The sequence below is a fragment of the Maniola hyperantus genome, chromosome 6 (genome assembly GCF_902806685.2).
Source record: "Maniola hyperantus chromosome 6, iAphHyp1.2, whole genome shotgun sequence".
NCBI lineage: Eukaryota > Metazoa > Arthropoda > Insecta > Lepidoptera > Nymphalidae > Maniola > Maniola hyperantus.
This window is the reverse complement of record NC_048541.1, coordinates 10,557,872-10,577,846: the sequence shown is the minus strand read 5'-3', so window position 1 is coordinate 10,577,846 and position 19,975 is coordinate 10,557,872. Positions and strand designations below refer to the sequence as shown.

Below are 19,975 nucleotides of genomic sequence, written 5' to 3'. Positions count from 1 at the left end.
GTAGCATGAGCTACATTTTACTCTCAATAAATTAAAGTTCCCTAGGAAAATTGAAATAATGTGAAAACGAGACGGAGGCGGCGGTGGTCGCATTTATAATATTAGTATGGAAGTATGGATTATTTATTAATCACTCCTCACTGACACCACATTAGTATCTACATTGCACCCATGCGAAGCCGGGGAGGGTCGCTAGTCTCGTAATAAAATAAAATGAAACCATACAATAAAAAAGTGTAAATGAACAAACTAACCGATTTATGTCGATGTAAATGCTGCGAAGATTTTAAAAATGGTGTCAAAAATATTTTTTACAGCCAAAGTCGTGGGAAACCAATACGATAATATGAAGCCATTAAAATTTGACGTGAGGTTTAATTACTTTTTTCATAAACCAAGGTCATGTTATATACAATCGTTAAGCATTATCACTACTCTTGTGGATACAGTACGGAAAGGTATGCTGTGATTGGCTTATCGGTTTATCAAATAAACCGTTTAGTATTAACTTAAGGTTTACCCGCAATTGTGTTTGTACAACCATACATTTACTATTATTGTCCCCGCCTGCTATTGAACATTATTTTATTTTAAAAGAAAATAAAGGAATCGCCAGTCTCACTCGAGAAATCTAAACTTACACGATGGTTTACTAACAGGTTAAAATTCAAATAGACTTTAAGTATCTGAACTGAAAAAACGTGCTTTTGGAAATGTGCTTATGTGATATCTCGTAGTTTTTGGAGTATAAACGTGTTTAAAAATTGATGAAAATGAATAAAGAGGAAAAACAAGAAGAATATAATCCGTATGAACACAGAGTAGTTGAAAAGCCAAGTTCGTAAGTATACATGTTTTTAATTATGTCGTTTTCTACAGTGAAAAACGAGATAACCTTACTTATCTAATCTTAAATCGAAATTTGGAAACGTTCCACATCAGTTATAAAATTTATTAAATTAACTTTATTAAGTAAATTACTCAAAGTATTGTTTTTGTGGAGGTTGTTAAACTTTAAAACACGGTAATCGTGGATTTAGTCACATATCGTAAAGTTCTCGTGTTTTTGCATGTGGATAAAACAGTTAAGGTACAGTTTTTTTTATTTTTGACACACCGGAATAGTCATGTAATATTTAAAATGTATCTTTGTTTTAAAATATAAAAAAGTTAAAACTAACGCAGACTATTATTAATATTTTTAGGTACAGGAACATTTTTTAATTATAGGTTTTACTTAATTTTATTATTTTTGTTTTTTTCAACTTTATCAAGTTTTATAATCAGTTTTCCTCTCAACTTTTAAAATAGACACCTTCAAGTTAAGAATAACTAGGCGTCTTCTAGTCAAGTGCCCAAGACTACAAGATCACTTGTTGCAAGTCTGATGGCAGCCAAGCGCTAGTCCATAAATTAAAAAAAAAAATTACAGTTTATGGTTACTTCCTGCTCTTAGTACAGTTTCTTTTTCAGAGACGTGAGAGCTACAGCTAATATAATTAAAGCTTCTCTCGGCTCAGGACTTTTGGCTGGTCCTCTAGCATTTGCCAACTCTGGATGGGGCATAGGTTTACTTGGCACGTTTCTGGTCGGCCTTATATGCGGCCACTGCGTACACATACTAGTAAGTTGAAAATTTAAATTAACGGAAAGTTAAACCCTCACCAAAGCAAGATTTTACGCCACCTATAAAAATTAACGATTTGAAGCTGATTTTATAATTACATTGTTTTGTGCTAAGCAAATTGAAACTGAGTTTTAATATCTAAAGTAAATATACTGTAGTTTAATATCGAGAAACCTGCCTATATCATTAAAGTCTATTAAAATGGCATTAACTTACTTTATTTCAAGTTAATGTTAGTCCTACGTCATGTTAACGGTAGGTACAGGTACATTATTATGATTGACCATTATTGGCAACTCATATAAATATTTTTATGTGTTTTATTTCATTAAAATGTTTAAATGTTATTTTACAAACAGTATATAATTTTTCTAACCTACTTTACATTTTATATCTCGAGTATCTATTGGTGCATGCTCATAGCATTCTCTAAGCACTTGATGAAGAGTGTAGGACAGTGATCTTTAGAACCAGCATCCTTTCATATTTAATAAGTCTTACTATAATTTTTAAGTTTTTATGTCATTATAGGTAGGTAATCTGAAAAAACCCTTTTTTCTATACCAATGAAATTGATTTTAGGTTAAAACATCTCGAGGTTGCTGCAAGTTAGAACGAAAACCACAGTTAACCTATGCGGAAACATGCAAAGCAGCATTTCAAAATGGACCAAAATGTTTGCGACCATATGCCATGGGAGCAAGGTAACTGGTACTACTTAATCAATCTTTTTAGGGTTCCGAACCTCAAAAGAAAAAAAGGAACCCTTATAGGATCACTTCGTTGTCTGTCTACTGCTGTGTCTGTTAAGAAACCTAAAGGGTACTTCCCGTTGACCTAGAATGACGAATTTTGGCAGGTAGGTAGGCCTTATAGCACACGTAAGGGGAAAAAATCCGAAAACCGTGAACTTGTGGTTATATCACAAAAAAATGTTTATGAACAAATAAGTAGTATTTTCAACTTTCAAAGTAAGATCAATATGCCAAGTGGGGTATCATATAAAAGGGCTATTGGTACCTGTAGGTACATTCTAAAACAGATTTTTATTTATTTTTATAATAATATAAAATACTTTAAATATCACCATTTAATACAGAAAAATAAGTAGATATTGTGACGAATAATAGTATTGTGGTATGTATGACGTTCAAAACATAAATTCCTTTGTTTGATTAGCCGTTTCGATCATATTCATTTTATTTACCGACTCTGAAAAAGAGATGAATTGTCAATTCGACACGTATTAAATATCGCATATAGGTATCATCATCACATGGATTTGAAAAAAAGTGGTTATCTACTATAGTAGGTTTGATTAAGAAATATAAAAAACTAGCTTATGCCCGCGACTTTGTCTGCCTGGACTACACAAATTTCGAACCCCTATTTTACCCTCTCAGCGGTTAAATTCTACCTCATAATAGCTATCTGCATGCTAAATTTCAGTCCGATCGGTCCTGTAGTTTGAGCTGTGCGTTGATAGATCAGTCAGTCAGTCAGTCACCTTTTCGTTTTATATATTTAGACATGACATTTAATAGCATGTAAGATTTCGTCAGCAGTGATAGCCTAGTGGTTAGGACGTCCGCCTTCTAATCGGAGGACGGGGGTTCGATCCCGGGCACGCACCTCTAACTTTTCGGAATTATGTGCGTTTTAATTAATTAAATATCACTTGCTTTAACGGTGAAGGAAAACATCGTGAGGAAACCTGCATGCCTGAGAGTTCTCCATAATGTTCTCAAAGGTGTGTGAAGTCTACCAATCCGCACATGGCCAGCGTGGTAGACTATGGCCAAAACCCTTCTCACTCTGAGAGGAGACCCGCGCTCTGTAGTGAGCCAGTGATGGGTTGATCATGATGATGATGATGAAGATTTCGTCATTAAGAGGATTTGTAATGCGCAATAAATAAACGTAGTTTATTTCACATTTGAATACTAATCAATCAAACACAATCAAATAAATCGTAGATCCTGCTAGGAACTAATATCTGTGTCTGTGGTTTGCCAAATTTCCGTTAAAATCAAATTCAGTTTCAAAGTTACACGATTTCAAGAATTTACAAACCTACAAATCTTTACACCCGTGTAACTATAAAACTAGTTATTTTTGCGGAAATCGGGCAAACCACTGATATAGGTGTTAGTTTATAGAACGTGTTTACAAAATAAAATCGAGTTTGATTGGTTAATATTCAAATGAGAATCAAACTACGTTTGTATGGAGCTAGTGACGCAGAGTCCGCCGTTAATATTGTCGGTTAGTGATCATAAATCCTCACCTAGTTGAACAAATAAATGTCTGCAGCTGCAGCAACATGAAAAACGTAATGATTTTAATCTTATTTCGTGGTTTAACGACATATTTTAATGTACATAACGGGACATACCACGATTAATTTTATGTTTTTATATTTTGTTGATATTTCAACACAATTGCACGGGTCGTGGACACGATGAGACTGCGGTGCTGCAAGAGATGAAGTTATCATGGGTTGCAGCGAACTACCCTCTTTACGTTCTTGTCGCTGGAACTTCACGAGCTGTAAGCAAAATACACTCACAACGTCACTAACTTTCTATGAATGTGCGATGCTGTCTCGGTTTGCATAATTCTACCACTGGATTCCACATACTTGCTAGTTTAAAAGCATCCTCACGATTGAAGAACAAAGAAAGAGGGTAGTTCGCTACAGCCCATGACAGCTCAAACTTCATCTCTCGCAGCACCACAGTCCCGTCGTGACCACGAACCGTGCAATTGGGTTGAAAAATCGACAAATAAAAACATCAAATTTATTCGTGGTATTTACCCGTTATTTACATTAAAATATGAACCACATAATCATCATAATCAACCCATTATAGGCCCACTACTAAGCCGGGTCTCCTCTTAAAGTGAGAGGGGTGTAAGCCATAGCCAGCTGGCCCAATGCGGATTGGCAAACTTCACACACCTTTAAGAACGTGTAGAACTCTCAGGCATGCATGAAACGTGCATGCATGAAACATGCATGCATGATGTTTTCCTTCACCGCTTAAGCAAGTGATATTTCATTGTTTTTTAAAAACGCACATAACTCCGAAAAGTTAGTGGTGCGTGCCCGGGATCAAACCCCTTCCTTTTCCTTACGAAAAGAAGGTGGACGTCTTAACCACTACGCTATCACCGCTTTTGAACCACATAATATTTTATGTTATTTACATATTTTTTATAATTGTTTGCAGCATTTTTGCGGAGATTGCAATGTTATTAACGTACGTGGGCGTCTGCTGTATTTACACTATCCTCATATCGGACTCTATTAAACAGGTAAGTGTGTAATATACTCTTAACAATATCTATTTATACGATATCAATAATCGTCAAGCATCTAGATTCTAGGGCGAAATAAACATCATTAAGTTCAATAAATAAAAATTAAAAACTATTCTACGTCTGCCGTCCTTTTACTAAAAAGCCGTTAACTGCAAAAAAACTTGATTTAACGCCAAAAATCCTAGGAAAATTTCAAAAAAATGTGTTTTGCATGTACGACCAAATATCGTGACTCTTTTTGATTGACTGAGTAATTAACAACAACTGCATTATTTGTAAACTTAGGCGCAATGTACATCGGCAGAGGAGACAGACAGACAGATTTTTGTATTAAAATAATGTATTGATTATATTACCTACTTACCTTGAGAAACATAAAAATATGTAATCTTTCTTTTCAGCTAATTGACAGATACGTACCGAGTTTTAACATCTCAGTGGAATATTACTGCCTAATCACATTAATTCCGATCTGTCTGCTATGCCAGATAAAGTATCTAAAATGGCTGGCAGTGTTTTCGTTATTAGCGAACTTGTTTCTGTTTCTCACGTACCTGATTTGCCTTTATTACGTGTTTGGAGACGACATTACGTTTTCGGACAAGAGAGCGGTGGGTGACCCTTCAAGATTTCCCGCATTTATTTCGTAAGTACCTACTTACCAAGTTAATAAGGGATATCCGAGCAAAAAAATCAATCGTTTCGTCAAAGGCAGGGGAATTTAGGAATTCATAATTTCTAAATTGTCGCGGGTCTGTTCTAGTGGAAGTATTCGAACTGCTATAGGTATCCTTTCCTACGCGGCAAAGTACCTACGGCACGTCTTTGCTAGTGGGTCATAGGGAAGTAACTAGCCACGACGGAAGCCTACCTACTAGACTTAAGACACACCAGAGATATTTTGGAAATAAATCATAAATTCCCGTATTGCCCTTTTGTGAAATTCAAGCCCGGATTTTCAATTTAGTAGGCTACAACCAATGATATTAGAAGAAAATAGGTAGATACGTTATACGCGGACCGCAAGTGGCACGTTAAAACTAAGCTAATTAGCAAACCTGAGCTCAGTCGCCCGCTGGCGTCGCGCTATCGATGACGTCGTTGATAGTAATGTGTATTTTGTTTTCGTCTCCCAAAACAACCGAAAATGCCGTCGTGTGTGATGAGATTCCGCACAAACTACACAAGCAAGGTTTCCAAAAGTCAAGGAATCACATTTCATTCGTAAGTAAAACTATTTCTTTTATATAATTCGTATTTTTCACTTATTTAACAATAACAAACTCGTGCACGTTCGTGTAAAATGCAACTCATTGCAATTTGTACCTTATGTCACATGCCATAAGTACGTATCAAGTTATCGTTGTACGTATTTTAAAGTTTCCGATCAAAGAATATAAAATAAACAGATAGGTCTCTTCTGAGTATTGACAATTCAAATAGTGTGCATATTTCCTGTTTTAGGGAAGGATAAATTAACTATGGTCTAACATCTTTTTACGGTCCACTGCTGGGTCTCTTCATACAATGAGGGAATTTTGGCTATGGGTATGTAGATTGTGTAATAGTAAATATTTTCAAAAATAAAAAATATTTTCATTTCACATTTTATTCCTTTACCTACCTTCCCGCGGCTTCGTCCGCGTAAAATTTAGTAATTTTCTTTCGACTTCTTTTCCATGTATGGGAGCCCCCTTTATTTAATTTAATTTAATTTTTATTATTTTTATTATAGCGGCAATAGAAATACATTCTGTGAAAATTTCAACTGTCTACCTATTACGGCTTACGAGATACAGCCCGCTGACAGATGGACGTACAGACAGCGGAGGCTTAGTAATAGGGTCCCGTTGGCACCCCTTGGGCACGGAACCCTAAAAACGAGCGGAACCGCGGGAAAAAGCTAGTTCGTAATATATTAAATACCACAGTATAAGGTTTTTATTTTACTATACAACTACAGTGTAGGCATAAATCGGCATTAGCCGAAAAGACTTTACTGTTTTTTTTTCTTTGGAGTTTCTAGTTTACCGTCTCGTCCCGTCTCTTTTACGCTCGCATTATTAGGCATATATCCGTCCTTCTTCCACTCTTCTGTGCAGGACGAGGTAGTGCAAAATATAACCGTCTCTTTTTCGTGCGCAACTGAAGCTGAGGTTATCAGTTCACCGTCCTTTACTCTCTGTTGTGTGAGGTTAAAATACTATCTATGCGTTTATGTGTGTTGAGTCTTTCGGCGCTGACGCAGCGTGCCATTAATAAACATCGAATTTGATATAAGTAACCTATCTACCTATTTTTCTTCTAATATCATTGGCTACAACACTCATTATTACCAGGAAGGTTGTAAAAATTGAAATAGAAATAGAAACAAAAACAGGACTAGAAATATTTTTTTATTGAAATAAACTTTTACAAGGGGTCCGGCTGAAAACCAGTGCTGTATGTGCAAGGCATACAGCATTTATGCTGAGTTGGGACCTTTTTTCGGGTTGTGACACACAAATGACACAGTTTATTCCGGCGCTTCTTCTGCTTGAGGTATTTTGCTATAATGCTAAAGTATTAGATACGCGTAACCAAACCCGTAGGTTAAGGTGTAACTGGTAATGTGTGGCACAACTTTCAAAAATAAACGATTTCTTTCTTCCCACCTACATAAATAATGAAATCCTTAAAACAACATTTTTGCTTGCAGCACTGTAATCTTCGCCATGGAAGGCATAGGAGTGGTGATGCCAGTTGAAAACGCCATGAAGAAACCACAGCATTTCCTCGGATTCCCGAGTGTGCTGGTGGTGGCAATGGGCATGATTGTCTTTATGTACAGCACTTTGGGTCTGTTCGGTTACTTGAGATATGGAGATGTGCTAAGAGGATCCATCACTTTGAACCTTCCTATCGATGACTGGTAGATAAGACTTACCTACATTATAATTATTATTATTTATTACTGTCTGACATTCCATATGCCTTGGCTTTAAATAATACAGACTAGAGACGGGCAGCAGCGTCACTGGTGCGACATAGCCTGCCGCCCTGCGCTGACCACCCCGCCTGCCCAGCGTGGTCAGTATGGGCACTACTTCTAATGAGCAGCGCCAATTTGGCGCGCTCTTGGAAAGGCCTATGTCCAGCAGTGGACGCAAACAGGCTGATGGATTGGATTGGATTGGACTGTCTGACAGGCCTTGATTTCTCTCATGTAGAATTTCTAATATTCTTTAAGTGGGGTCTATTTTGTACAGAAACACTTCATGCATAATCTCATGTATCTGGATCTAGCAATTATTTGACCTAACTTTGATATGATGTTAATCAAGTTTAATAAATTGTTAAAGTTTAAGGGTGTCTGGCAGGGGCTGGTGTTGCTACGATACCTACTAAGTGTCTGGGCAACACATGACGTGATTTCTAATACTATTCCGAAGGAAATATAAACAAATTACACTTTATACTTTGACGAATTTTATACACCTTTGTAACCTGTTATCTGCCACCATGATCCAAACTTCATAGTCGCTGTCCGTCCTCCCTGTGTTGGGGACAATGCGCTGAGAAAATTTCAGCCTTTATAAAAAAACGAAGGTCAGGCCCTCACAGGCTCTTTCTCTAAGTACTTATAAACCCATTGCCAGTAGCTTAGCAACTCGTTCAGCTACGATTATACTATGGTACTTCTATGGATCTTCTTGATTTAAGTACATTTGGTCACATGGAAAACTATGATAATAGCTTACACCATCACTCGCTGAGTGACCCTGGGTTTTCTTAATCGACACAAATCATTTATTAGTTTGATCAAATAAATACAATAATATTAAGTTTTTTTTTCCTTATGCAGCTCAAATAAGTACCTACCTAAATATGTTTTTATTTTTAAATTTTCTAATTAACTAATATTGTTAATTTATTCTCGCATTAATGTGCAGTCACATAGAAACAATGAAGTAGGTGTGTTTGTTTTTGTGCATAAATACAGAATATATTATAATGTCATATTAAAATTATGTAGGTATATAATAATAATATAAAAATTAAATGACACAAAGACACTTTTGAATTAAAAATACTCGTCTATTAGGTACCTAGATAGGTTAAATAAATAATCGCTCGAGCTAACAATAGGTACAGTACCCGGCAGGAAATATTGTACCTACATCGATCTTTAGAACGAGATAGCGGTTTCGTAGAGCGTCGTCTCGGTCGTTGATCGACAAAACGTCACATAGGTATGAGTGACAGAGACAACGCTCTACGAAGTCGAAATCTCTTTCTAAAGGTCGTTCCTCTTGTTTCCTGCCGGCCACTATAAATAGGTATAGCAATTTAGGATTTGGTTATGTATTCAAATCGACGGTCTAATATATGATTTTTTAAACTATTTTATGCTGATAAAAATAGTAATCACCATCGATGGTAATCATCGATAAGCCCCATTGGATAAATGTAGAAGACGGTTGTTTTAGGAAACTACTACCAGGAAACCTGAAATTTTTCGTTATTATTTTTGTTGTGTTACATACTACAAAGTTGTGCCCTATTGCTATATGACATACTTGAACTACTTTCCGTCACTACAAGTGTGTTTTGTTTACTTGTAGGTGACCGACTACCAACTACTTGCTGATACAAGTGTTTGGCTCATAATACTTATCATCTAATCAGTCGGCGATTTACAAACACTTCAGTCAAATGAAGCTTCCTGAAAACTAGTATTTTTCTATTTGGTGAAAATATCTGAAGCCACGGCTTAGGGAATTAATACCACCTTAAGTGATTATGGAGTGATAATTATTATGGACTGTGATTAATTGTCGAGTGGCATTGTTTTATAACTAAATAATGGGCATAACTAAAATATAAACATTGCAATGCATAAACTTATAATTTTATTAAAGTGTTTTATCTACCTAGGATATTCTAAAATAAATTTTAATGCAATGTAAATCATAGTTTTAAAAAGGTACATAATTCCACATACATACCTATTTATGACAAACAATTTTATTTAGTTTCCTATTCACTCTCGCAAATTGCTATTGCGCTGGAATCATGTCTCATTAACATCGAAATGACGTATTCGTATCTAACTGTATCTCGGATTATAATATTATGTATTTATTTCAGGCCTGCAATATGCGCTAAAATCTTCATAGCGTTATCTATTTTCTTTACCTACCCTCTACAATATTTCGTGGTCTATGACATTTTCAAGAAATACGCAGACCCCCTCATCAAAGACAATTACCGCACTGTAACAGAAGTGACAGCTAGGACTATTGGGGTTTGTCTATGTGGTAAGATTTATATCTATTACTAAAAGTGTAATAAATTCCTAAAGTAGCAATTTCATTTAAAATGAGCTGAGCCACGATTTATAGTTTTTTATCCGAGGAATCCCTTTATATATATTAAGGTACACATTAACTATAGATAGGTACCCTATTTATTCATAGAGACGAGCTAATAACGAAGTAAGAAACCGCACATCATATAATGGACATAGGGCAGGTTTACGTTGTGACCAAAATGTCTGTTTTATTATTCTGTCTCTTTTATGGTGCAGGCGTCGTTTCTTTTGGTGCTCCTTACTTTTGTTCTAGATTTTTGGCTTTACGTTGACCTGGCTTAGTCATTGGAATGTACTCTGTTTACTTCGTAACTTGGCATATTTCTCGGACTTATTCTTAAGAATGTCATGTTGGTGACCTGGCTTGCTCCCTGGACTGTTTCCTCCTGTCTTTTCTCTTTTATACAATTGTGCATAGCAACAATTAAAATCAAACGCAGTAACTTATTTATAATGTAACAATTAACCAGATTTTATGGGCGAGGTATGGTTTTTTTTTAATTTAGGATTTATAGGCAATTTCTTTACCCTAAAAAAAATTGTGAGAAAAGATTTTATTGTAAAGCCACCAGTCCACGCCAATAAAAAATTTCTCCAGATGGAGAAAATTCAAAAAATGGAGCTCACCTAGACAGATGAACGCCGCATGCGGCAAAAATATTACAAACAAATCAGTGCAAAATAATGAACTACCTGTCTACCTACTATTAGGTACTGATATACCTAAATCATAAGTAGAATACCTAATGCACAAACAAAGGGTACTTCATAATATTATTATTAAATCAAATGGTTCATAAAAAACCAAGCCAAGAATAATGATCTGTAAACTCAGTAATAATAGTATACGTAATGTTTTACAGATTGATTTTATTTATAGTGTATTTTATCATTTTCAGTGGGAATCGGAATTGCTTTGCCATTATTAGAACAAATTATCAACCTTGTTGGCGCCTGCTTCTATTCAATTCTTGGTCTCATCATTCCGGGGATTATTGAGACTGTTTTCAAGTGGGAGAATCTCGGAAAAGGAAACTGGGTTCTTTGGAAGAATACCATTATTGTCATTTTCGGCTTAGGGAGTCTGGTTTCTGGTTGCACCGTCACCGTCATGGATATCATCAAAATAATGAACAACCAAACAGATTGATACGTACAGAAACTCTCAAAAAACTTTAGATTGTGAGAATATTTAATTTAATTTATTGAATAGAATGATTTTTTTAAGTAACTTATTGTTTATTAATTAAAGAGCATTTAATTTTGTAACTTCTTGTATTATTTATCCATTAAATAGCCATTTTTATTCGTCTATAACTTGGTCTTAGGTTGATAGCACAACGACAATTTTCACCGGGATAGTAAAATAAGCCAATCAAAAATACAATTCACCAGTTGATTAATATATATGTGCGCATTTTGGAAACCTACATCCTAAATGCGCTACCTAACAAACAATGAAAATATAGCCTGAAAATAAATGAATGTATAAGCACCTAAATCTAAATATATAAAAGGAAAAGGTGACCGATTGACTGACTGATCTGTCAACGCACAGCTCAAACTCCTGGACAAATCGGGCTGAACTTTGGCATGTAGATAGCTACTATGACGTATAGGCATCCGCTAAGAAAGAATTTTTGAAAATTCAACCCCTAAGGGGGTGAAATAGGGGTTTGAAATTTGTGTAGTCTACACGGACGAAGTCGCGAGCATAAGCTAGTAAAATGATAAATGAATAATGTTTACGCAAACCAAAATTAGACCCAAGTGCCTAAGTGGTAAATTGTTATGAAAACTGAAAAGGGATGTTGGTTATTTCTAGAAATATTCATTCAGAACATGTATCAAAATAGAGGCAGGCAGCTTTGAAAATTCGAAAGAGCCCACAGAAATGTAAATATTTGTTTTCCCTAATAAAACGCTGTAATAAAATTCATGTAATGTGTCTTATTGCCTTGCAGGTTATTAGGCGCTCACACTTGGGTTATCTGTCTGTTATCTTTGAGTTAAATGCTGAGATTAAGTAGGTACTATTCATACACCATTTACTACAGCCAGATAAAGATTGTCACTCTGGATCAACAGTATTAGAAACAACTCTTTACATTTCATGTGTAACAGAGAAAATTATCTTTTCAGACCGTTATCTACTATGGCTTAACCTAACAGATTTTTTTATTTAGTCTTTATTAGGACAGTGCGAGTCCTTGACAGTGAATGTACTAGTTTTGCAACTTTAGAAGCTATAGTTTGCATGTTATGAAAATTTAAATATGGATATACATAAAAAGGAATTAGATGCACAGGATTACAATCCTTTTGAACATCGTAAGGTTAAAAAACCGAATTCGTAAGTATCGTTATATAATATTTTAATTTGAAAACCTGATTTTGAAAATAAGTTGCTACTATAGCCATTGATGTCGTTGGGACTCAATGTGTATCCTATAAAGTTTAAACCTTGTAGATATGAACCTTTTTACTGAAATGTTCTAAATTGTGGTGAGACCTGCATTAAAATCCACTAATTTTACAAGTTTTTCCAGTACCTACGTTAATGCAGCTATATGAATTAGATATTATTTAGAGAAAAGAAAAAATTGCTGTCAATTTTATTGATTGAGTTCTAAGATAGTAAAACTTTTACCAATGTTTGTTTTATAGTTTTCTTTATCAGCTACTTGTTTATATTTCAGGGATATCAGATCTTTAGCCAATTTGCTGAAAGCTTCCTTAGGTTCTGGTATTCTTGCCATTCCACTAGCGTTTGCCAATGCAGGATGGGGAGTCGCTATTGTTGGTACAGTCATCATTGCTTTCATTTGTGGACACTGCGTTCATATTTTCGTAAGTTAACAATCACCATATATTTTAACAATTGATTAAATTAGACAAGCATATAGGTAGATAATTGGTCCTATTGTTGGAGTGGCTATAGATTAACTAATTTTCTCAAAGTAAATACATAGGTAGAAAATAAAGGAAAGTTTTTTCTTCCGTTGATCTTCTTGAATTAAAGGAGTACTTTTCGATATGAAAAGTATTTAATATCCCTGCATAAACTTACCTACCTGAAGTAGGTACCTACGCGTAGGTATATACCTATATATTTCTTCGTATCAAGAAATATATTGGGGATATATATTGTAGTAGATGTTCCCAATAAATGTAGAACGTGTAAAATCTCTAATTATTGTATCAGTATAATAGGGATTATATGATACTTAGGGATATTTTAAACGAAAAATATAAAATATTACATCAGATATTTTTGTGCAGGTGAACGTATCCAGGGTATGTTGTAAGGCAGTTCGAAAACCCTTATTAGGTTACGCAGAAACGTGTCAAGTAGCATTTGCTTTAGGTCCGAAAAGGCTTAGGCCCCTAGCGAAAGCTGCAGGGTGAGTTAACTTTTTAACACTATAGCTCAGTTCTACCTACTGCAGTGTTGAGCGGTGGAAAAGATTAAATAAAATTTAGACGATCCACGACCCTGGTCTTTCATTTAACTACCTGTGACGGCCTACCCCGTCACAACATTCAACAATAAATATATTAAATTGGCATCACTATTTATATAATTATCATACATTATATTCTATTTTTAATTCCTTTTTCTCTAATATCATAGGTTAAACATAGCCTTTAAATGATGAGCTTTATAATGAAAATGTATTTTTATTCGCAGCCTGTTCGCTGAATTTTCACTGGTTTTCACTTACGTTGGAGTTTGCTGTATTTTCACAGTATTAATAGCTGATTCAATTAAACAGGTATCAAAAAAAGGAACAACACTAATATTAATGTAGAAACTTTTAGAATCTGGCACATTCAAGCGAATTGACCAAATTTGGCCTTTTCACTTCCTACGTGCCTCTGAGAGGTAACATCTGATAATAACTGTACAATCTGAGAATCGGTATGCGGATGGATCTGGGAACCCACTGCATTATTAACCCAAGAGAACTCCGACCCTTATGGGATTAATGAAAAAGAGTCACGACCCTAAGCGATGAGGAATAACGACTATAAAGAAAGTTAATTGAATGGGTTTCTAATAGGACAAATTGCGTAGTAGAGCAATTCAGTTTCGTTTGAAACATTTCAGAAAAGTCGCATCGCTTTAACTGTGGATCAATACCTACTCGTATTTCTTGAGCCTTAGCTTTGAAATACGTATACCTATATTATAAATGTTTAGGTTTAACTCGCAGAATATTTTTACAACACGTATAAGTGTATAATAATATACCTACTTATGTATTATTTTTGCACACGAACATAATGGACGTCTTTGATAGATCCGGTCCGATGCCGCGTATAAACTGGCAGGCGTACCTATAGGTTTTTTTTAAATCTCATATTTTTAAGGGGCTTTTATAGGTGAGTACATAATAATATGCCAGCCCCATCTTTACAAGCGTATGGGTTTAATACAGGGTGTAATTAGATTAGAACGCTAGGGAAAATTTAGCGCTATTATTATAATTCCTAAACGTAGTCCAATACCAATAACAATTCGTCTTTTATTTGTAGTTTTAGTAATTTAGTATTTTTTAAACTGGCAATGTATAGCGTGCAAAACTCGGGGACTATGTCCTGCCTACTACGTGGTATTGACCCCGCGGTACCTATCTACGCAACATTCGTTGCCCTCTAGCGTCAGTCAGCTGTTTTATTTGCTTTTAAAAAATACAGATTTGTTTTATTTGTTGTTTGCGTTTTTTGTGGTACCTACCTATCTTGTCGGTGATCATCCGAGCTATCACCCGTCTTCTTTTTTGTCAGCGTTCTAATTACGCCCTGTATATTATAACTAGCACTATCCCTGTCAAGTCAGTCCACTACCGTCCTGCATTACCACTTACCACAACGTGATTTCGAAACTTTAATAAAATTGTACTTACTTTTCATAGTTACTGGATCAATACGCACCGGGGTATATTCTACCCGTGGAATACTATTGCCTTATTCTACTTGCGCCACTATGTTTGATGGTCCAGATCAGATATTTGAAATGGCTGGCGCCTATATCATTGACGGCAAACATTTTACTTTTAGCAACATTCGCTATTTGTATTTACTACATTTTCAAAGATGAAATCACAATATCTGATAAACTGGTGGTGGGATATCCAGCAAGATTTCCGGCATTCCTTTCGTAAGTATCAAAATATTACAAACGCCTAATAAAATACTATTAGCACAATAACATAAACGAGATCACATAGTTGTAAGTAATTTAACTTTAGTACCTACATAAGAGGATATCTTTATCTTGTTTATTGTTTCGAGAAATAATTCATCCTATTGTAAGCGACAGGTCTAGATGGCAATCGGAGAGGGAATGCCCTGCACACTCGCACAGCCCCCGCGCTTATCCAGTGCGGGCGAGCGCGGGTGACGTGTGGGTGTACAGGGCGCCCCGCCGCCTCATACCCCGATTGCCATCTCGACCTGTCGAGGACTATTGACGATCAGCTAGTCTATATTCGAAGTTCTGGACATATACTGCAATGGGACTGCAAGCTGATTGCAAACTAGGTACCTATTACAGTTGGGATGCAGTTTGATTTCAGTTGACACAACTACATCGCAACCTCCGACAGGCTGCGTGTTTGCCGTGCAGACATTGTGTACCCATACTGGAACTGCACGCCGCCTTTACATTGACTGTGCAGTCAACAGTTACGATGCAGTTGTATCAGCTGCGATCAATTAGGTATGATGACTACTAGTCAAAACAGGAAAAAAGAGGAGAGGACGACAAAAGAAAAGGTGGATGGATTGCGTGAAAGAGGATATGCGTGAAAAAGAGGTGGATAATACGTTGACGAATGACAGGAATGAGTGGAAGAAGAAGACATGTTGTGCCGACCCCACGTAGCGTGGGATAAGGCAAGGAAGAAGAAGAAGACTACTAGTCAAAGCAGCGACTTTTTATCAAACGTCAAAACGCTTGCTTGGTAAGGGAGCTTGTATGAAATACGTACATCTAGATGTGTCAGTCATAAACGTTTGACGTGATTTGACGTACTTTTTATGTTAAATCGATAATTTGAAATGGTGAGTAAACTTAAAACTAACAGCGGACGTGGATTTTACGAATTTTGGAAGAACTATTATTTAATACTTCCTAGAAATAATTTATTTTTGAGATAGTCATCATCCTAATTGCGTCTTAACTGCAACTTTGCATTCGGATTGAAGTCCGTTTGTATAAGCCCTTAGTTCATTATTATGAGTGGAAAATGTATTTAGCACAGTAATATTCGCAATGGAAGGAATCGGTGTGGTAATGCCCGTAGAGAACGACATGAAGAAGCCTGAGCACTTCCTCGGCTGCCCCAGCGTGCTGGTCGTTGCCATGACTTTCATCATGCTGCTGTACTGCATCCTGGGCCTGTTCGGATACTTCAGATACGGCGATGCGTTGAGGGGAACTATCACTTTGAATCTGCCGTTGGACGATTGGTAAGGAATTTTCAAATGAAATCATTCAATCAGGGGGGGATTTCAGAGGTTAATATTTTAAAAACCCGCTCGCTTCGCTCTTGCTTTTATTATTTACTTTGTCTCTAACTTTTGACTGCTACTTGTGTGTTTTCAAAACGAAAAAATTGTGATGGATGAGCTCATTTCCGTTTCACTTTCAAAACCTAATCTTCTCTAGTTATCTACCTACTGAAACAAAAGTCTTGCACTCAGACCAGAAGTCCGGAGCCCTGGCAAGTCGGGCCAATAGAACTTGTTCACAAGGTTATCAAAAATACTGCATTTTCTTAAATTTTATAATTCAATATTTTTTATATTACAGGCCAGCAATATGTGCGAAGGCTTTCATCGCAATATCAATATTTTGCACATACCCGCTACATTTTTACGTGGTAGTCGACGTACTGTCTAAACATTTGAAAGCCCACATAAAAAAGCAGCACATGAATATGGCACAAATCGTTATGAGAATAGTCATTGTATGTTTCTGTGGTAAGTTTACTTCGACATAGATATAGTACACGACAGGTTGAGATGGCAATCAGGTTCAGGGTGGGGAAGCAGAACGCCCCGCACACTCACAGATCCCCCTCGCTAACCCGGCGCGGTGGACGTGCGGGTGTGTGGGGGCGTCCCCCCGCCTCATAACCCGATTGCCATCTCGACCTGTCGCGTACTCATTGATATAGGTATACAGTATACTACATAATAATAAAAAATATAGAAAACATTAAAAAAAACGATTTACTTGTTTTTGTTTGCTAGCTTATCACTATAATTTTGATTTAAAAACTAGACTCGTGTGACCCAGGCAAGGAAGGAAGTGATAGACAGATAGGTATCTAGGTCTTTTTGCCCAAATAAATTTATTATTTGTTAAAACCTAAAGACTGCCTGGAAAAGACAAGGTAGCCTATCTATTTAATTTGGGAAAAACATAAGGTTCCTTTACAACAATTAAGTATTACATAATAATTGCCTAATTTACTAAGAAAATTATCTATGGCATCTTTGTTAAAAGCATTTAACCCAAATAAATAATTGTCGCAGCAATTTAGATTTATAGTTTAGGTAAATTACAAAAGATAGGTAAGTATCTCAAATAGGGTAGGTATGAAAAATCTTCCTGCGTCCATTTTACTTGGTACTTATCAATATAGAGAGAGAGCCAGCGCGTGCCAGACCTTCGTTATTTTATAAAAGTTCAACATCGACAGTTTCTCTGCGTATTGTTCCCAACACTGGGAGAAACGCTTATTTGGACGTTTATTTGGATGTTTATTTGGATTTGTTTGGATCATGGTGGATTTGGGAGATAACAGGTAATAAAGGTGTAAAAATCTTTACCTTGTTTTGAAACAACTATGTTCCTTATAATTCTGGCTATTAGTTTACGTAAAGAAGTTTTTTACTGACATGACTATGGAACCCGACATTTTGCATTTTTTGACTGCAGACCAGTTTATTTCTTCTTTCAGGCGGGATAGGTATAGCGCTTCCAATGCTTGAGCAAATCATTAACATCGTCGGAGCACTCTTCTACTCCATCTTAGGCCTCATCATCCCCGGCATAGTAGAAACTGTCTGCAGATGGGAAGACCTTGGCAGATTCAACTGGGTCTTATGGAAGAACATTCTCATTGTACTCTTCGGCTTTTGCAGCCTAATCTCAGGAATGACGGTCACAATATCAGACATAATTGCTAATCTAGATCAAGAAACAGAATAAAAACTAGTCATAACAACGTATTTTTCTGACCTAAATACTTCATTTTCAATTAGGTACACGAAGGCTTTGGACTTTGATTGAATATGATTGGCCCCGGAGTTCGTAGAAAATTTTGAAGACATGCTTTATTATAAAAGCCGAAAACTGGTGTAGTGGTTATAAGTATTTGTGTTTCCTGATTTTGGCAAAGCTAGCCTAAGATTCGTAATGGCCTCACAATTTTTAAGATGATTGAGACGTGACGTAAAGGAAAAAGTGAAAACGAACAAACGTGGCACTTTATTGGCTGGGCAAAGTCAATATTATGAGTGAGCGAGATATAGTACAGCTTCGCTTGCGTTGGGTTTTTCAATATCACGTGGCTTTTTTGAATTTGAGATCAAACTTCGAGTATTTCTGATCATCTGTACCATTAACAACATCTCATACAATAAGGCATTAAGTATGTTATAGTTTAAGGTTTTATTAAAAATATTGAATTTAAAGGTCTTAATTCCCCGATTCACGTCAATCCGGCTGGTAGGTTTTGTTTACCAAACACAAGTAGGTAACGCGGCAGAGCGACATAATACAAACTTTTATAGTTTAACAAGCACTTCCTCAAAATTTTCCACGGACTCTCGGGCTAGGTCAAAATAATAATATAGTAAAGGCAGTCTCAAGTTTGCGGTTGTCTTTTTAGGGTTCAGTGCCAAAATGGTAAAAAAGGAACCCTTGTGTAGTCCGTCTGTCTGTCCGGATGTCACAGCTGCAATATTTGAGTAAAGCTACTAATGCTATCGACTTCAAAGAAACAGTTTTAAATAATACATAAGTATTATTATTTCGCAATTAAAAATCCCGGCAAATCAAAGAGTTCCCACGAGGATTTTAAAAATCTAAATCCGAACGGGCAAAAGGGGCGATATAAAATTAGAGTTAATATAAAGAGGTGTCTGAAAACATTACTGGAAAAATAAAACAAAATCTCAATAACTGTAAAGATAAGTTTCTGAGACGGTAAATAAATTAAACAATTAACTATGCTACAGAATCCTCGGTGGGTGAGTCTGACTATGCCCTTGGCCAGTTTTTTTTTCACTTGTCCACGTGTATATTCATTCACGATTTGCATATTAGCAATTTATGCCGTGATTGATCCAATTGCGCAGTATAGCACCATACTGATAGATGTCTTATATGAAAGCCACTTAGGAATGTTAGGTAGGTAGGTACGTACCTAACTACTCATCACAAAATAAAAAAAATAAAAAAAAAACTGCTTTAAATAGGTAGCCTAGGTTACAACCACAGACGTTTACCTATGTAGGTACCTACCTCAATAACACCAGAATTCATAGTCAAAATAGGGGCTGCTTTAGAAGACGATTCGAACGACATAAGTGACATACACAACACAACCTTGCATTACATAAATTTTGCATGAAACCAGAAATTTTACGCA

General features: G+C 36.0%; 2 protein-coding genes and 1 long non-coding RNA gene across 3 annotated transcripts; all 3 read left to right on the top strand.

Annotated features, from left to right (window-relative positions):
- The first annotated feature begins 225 nt into the window (after positions 1 to 225).
- On the top strand, positions 226 to 11,573 carry LOC117982936 (proton-coupled amino acid transporter-like protein pathetic). Its single transcript, XM_034969374.2, has 8 exons — positions 226 to 841; positions 1,474 to 1,624; positions 2,210 to 2,331; positions 4,861 to 4,945; positions 5,353 to 5,597; positions 7,650 to 7,862; positions 10,082 to 10,251; positions 11,204 to 11,573. Exons 1-8 carry the CDS (start codon positions 768 to 770, stop codon positions 11,452 to 11,454), a joined length of 1,311 nt encoding a protein of 436 aa, XP_034825265.1. The 5' UTR covers positions 226 to 767; the 3' UTR covers positions 11,455 to 11,573.
- Positions 5,936 to 6,555, top strand: LOC138402424 (uncharacterized). The gene is made up of 2 exons (XR_011236802.1): positions 5,936 to 6,175; positions 6,416 to 6,555. It is a non-coding gene; the product is annotated as an uncharacterized lncRNA (long non-coding RNA).
- Positions 11,574 to 12,365: 792 nt separating the features above from the next.
- On the top strand, positions 12,366 to 18,838 carry LOC117983061 (proton-coupled amino acid transporter-like protein pathetic). The gene is made up of 8 exons (XM_034969520.2): positions 12,366 to 12,657; positions 13,004 to 13,154; positions 13,587 to 13,708; positions 13,996 to 14,080; positions 15,224 to 15,468; positions 16,569 to 16,781; positions 17,125 to 17,294; positions 18,281 to 18,838. The coding sequence occupies exons 1-8, from the start codon at positions 12,581 to 12,583 to the stop codon at positions 18,529 to 18,531; spliced, it is 1,314 nt and encodes a 437-aa protein (XP_034825411.1). The 5' UTR covers positions 12,366 to 12,580; the 3' UTR covers positions 18,532 to 18,838.
- The last annotated feature ends 1,137 nt before the right edge of the window (positions 18,839 to 19,975 follow it).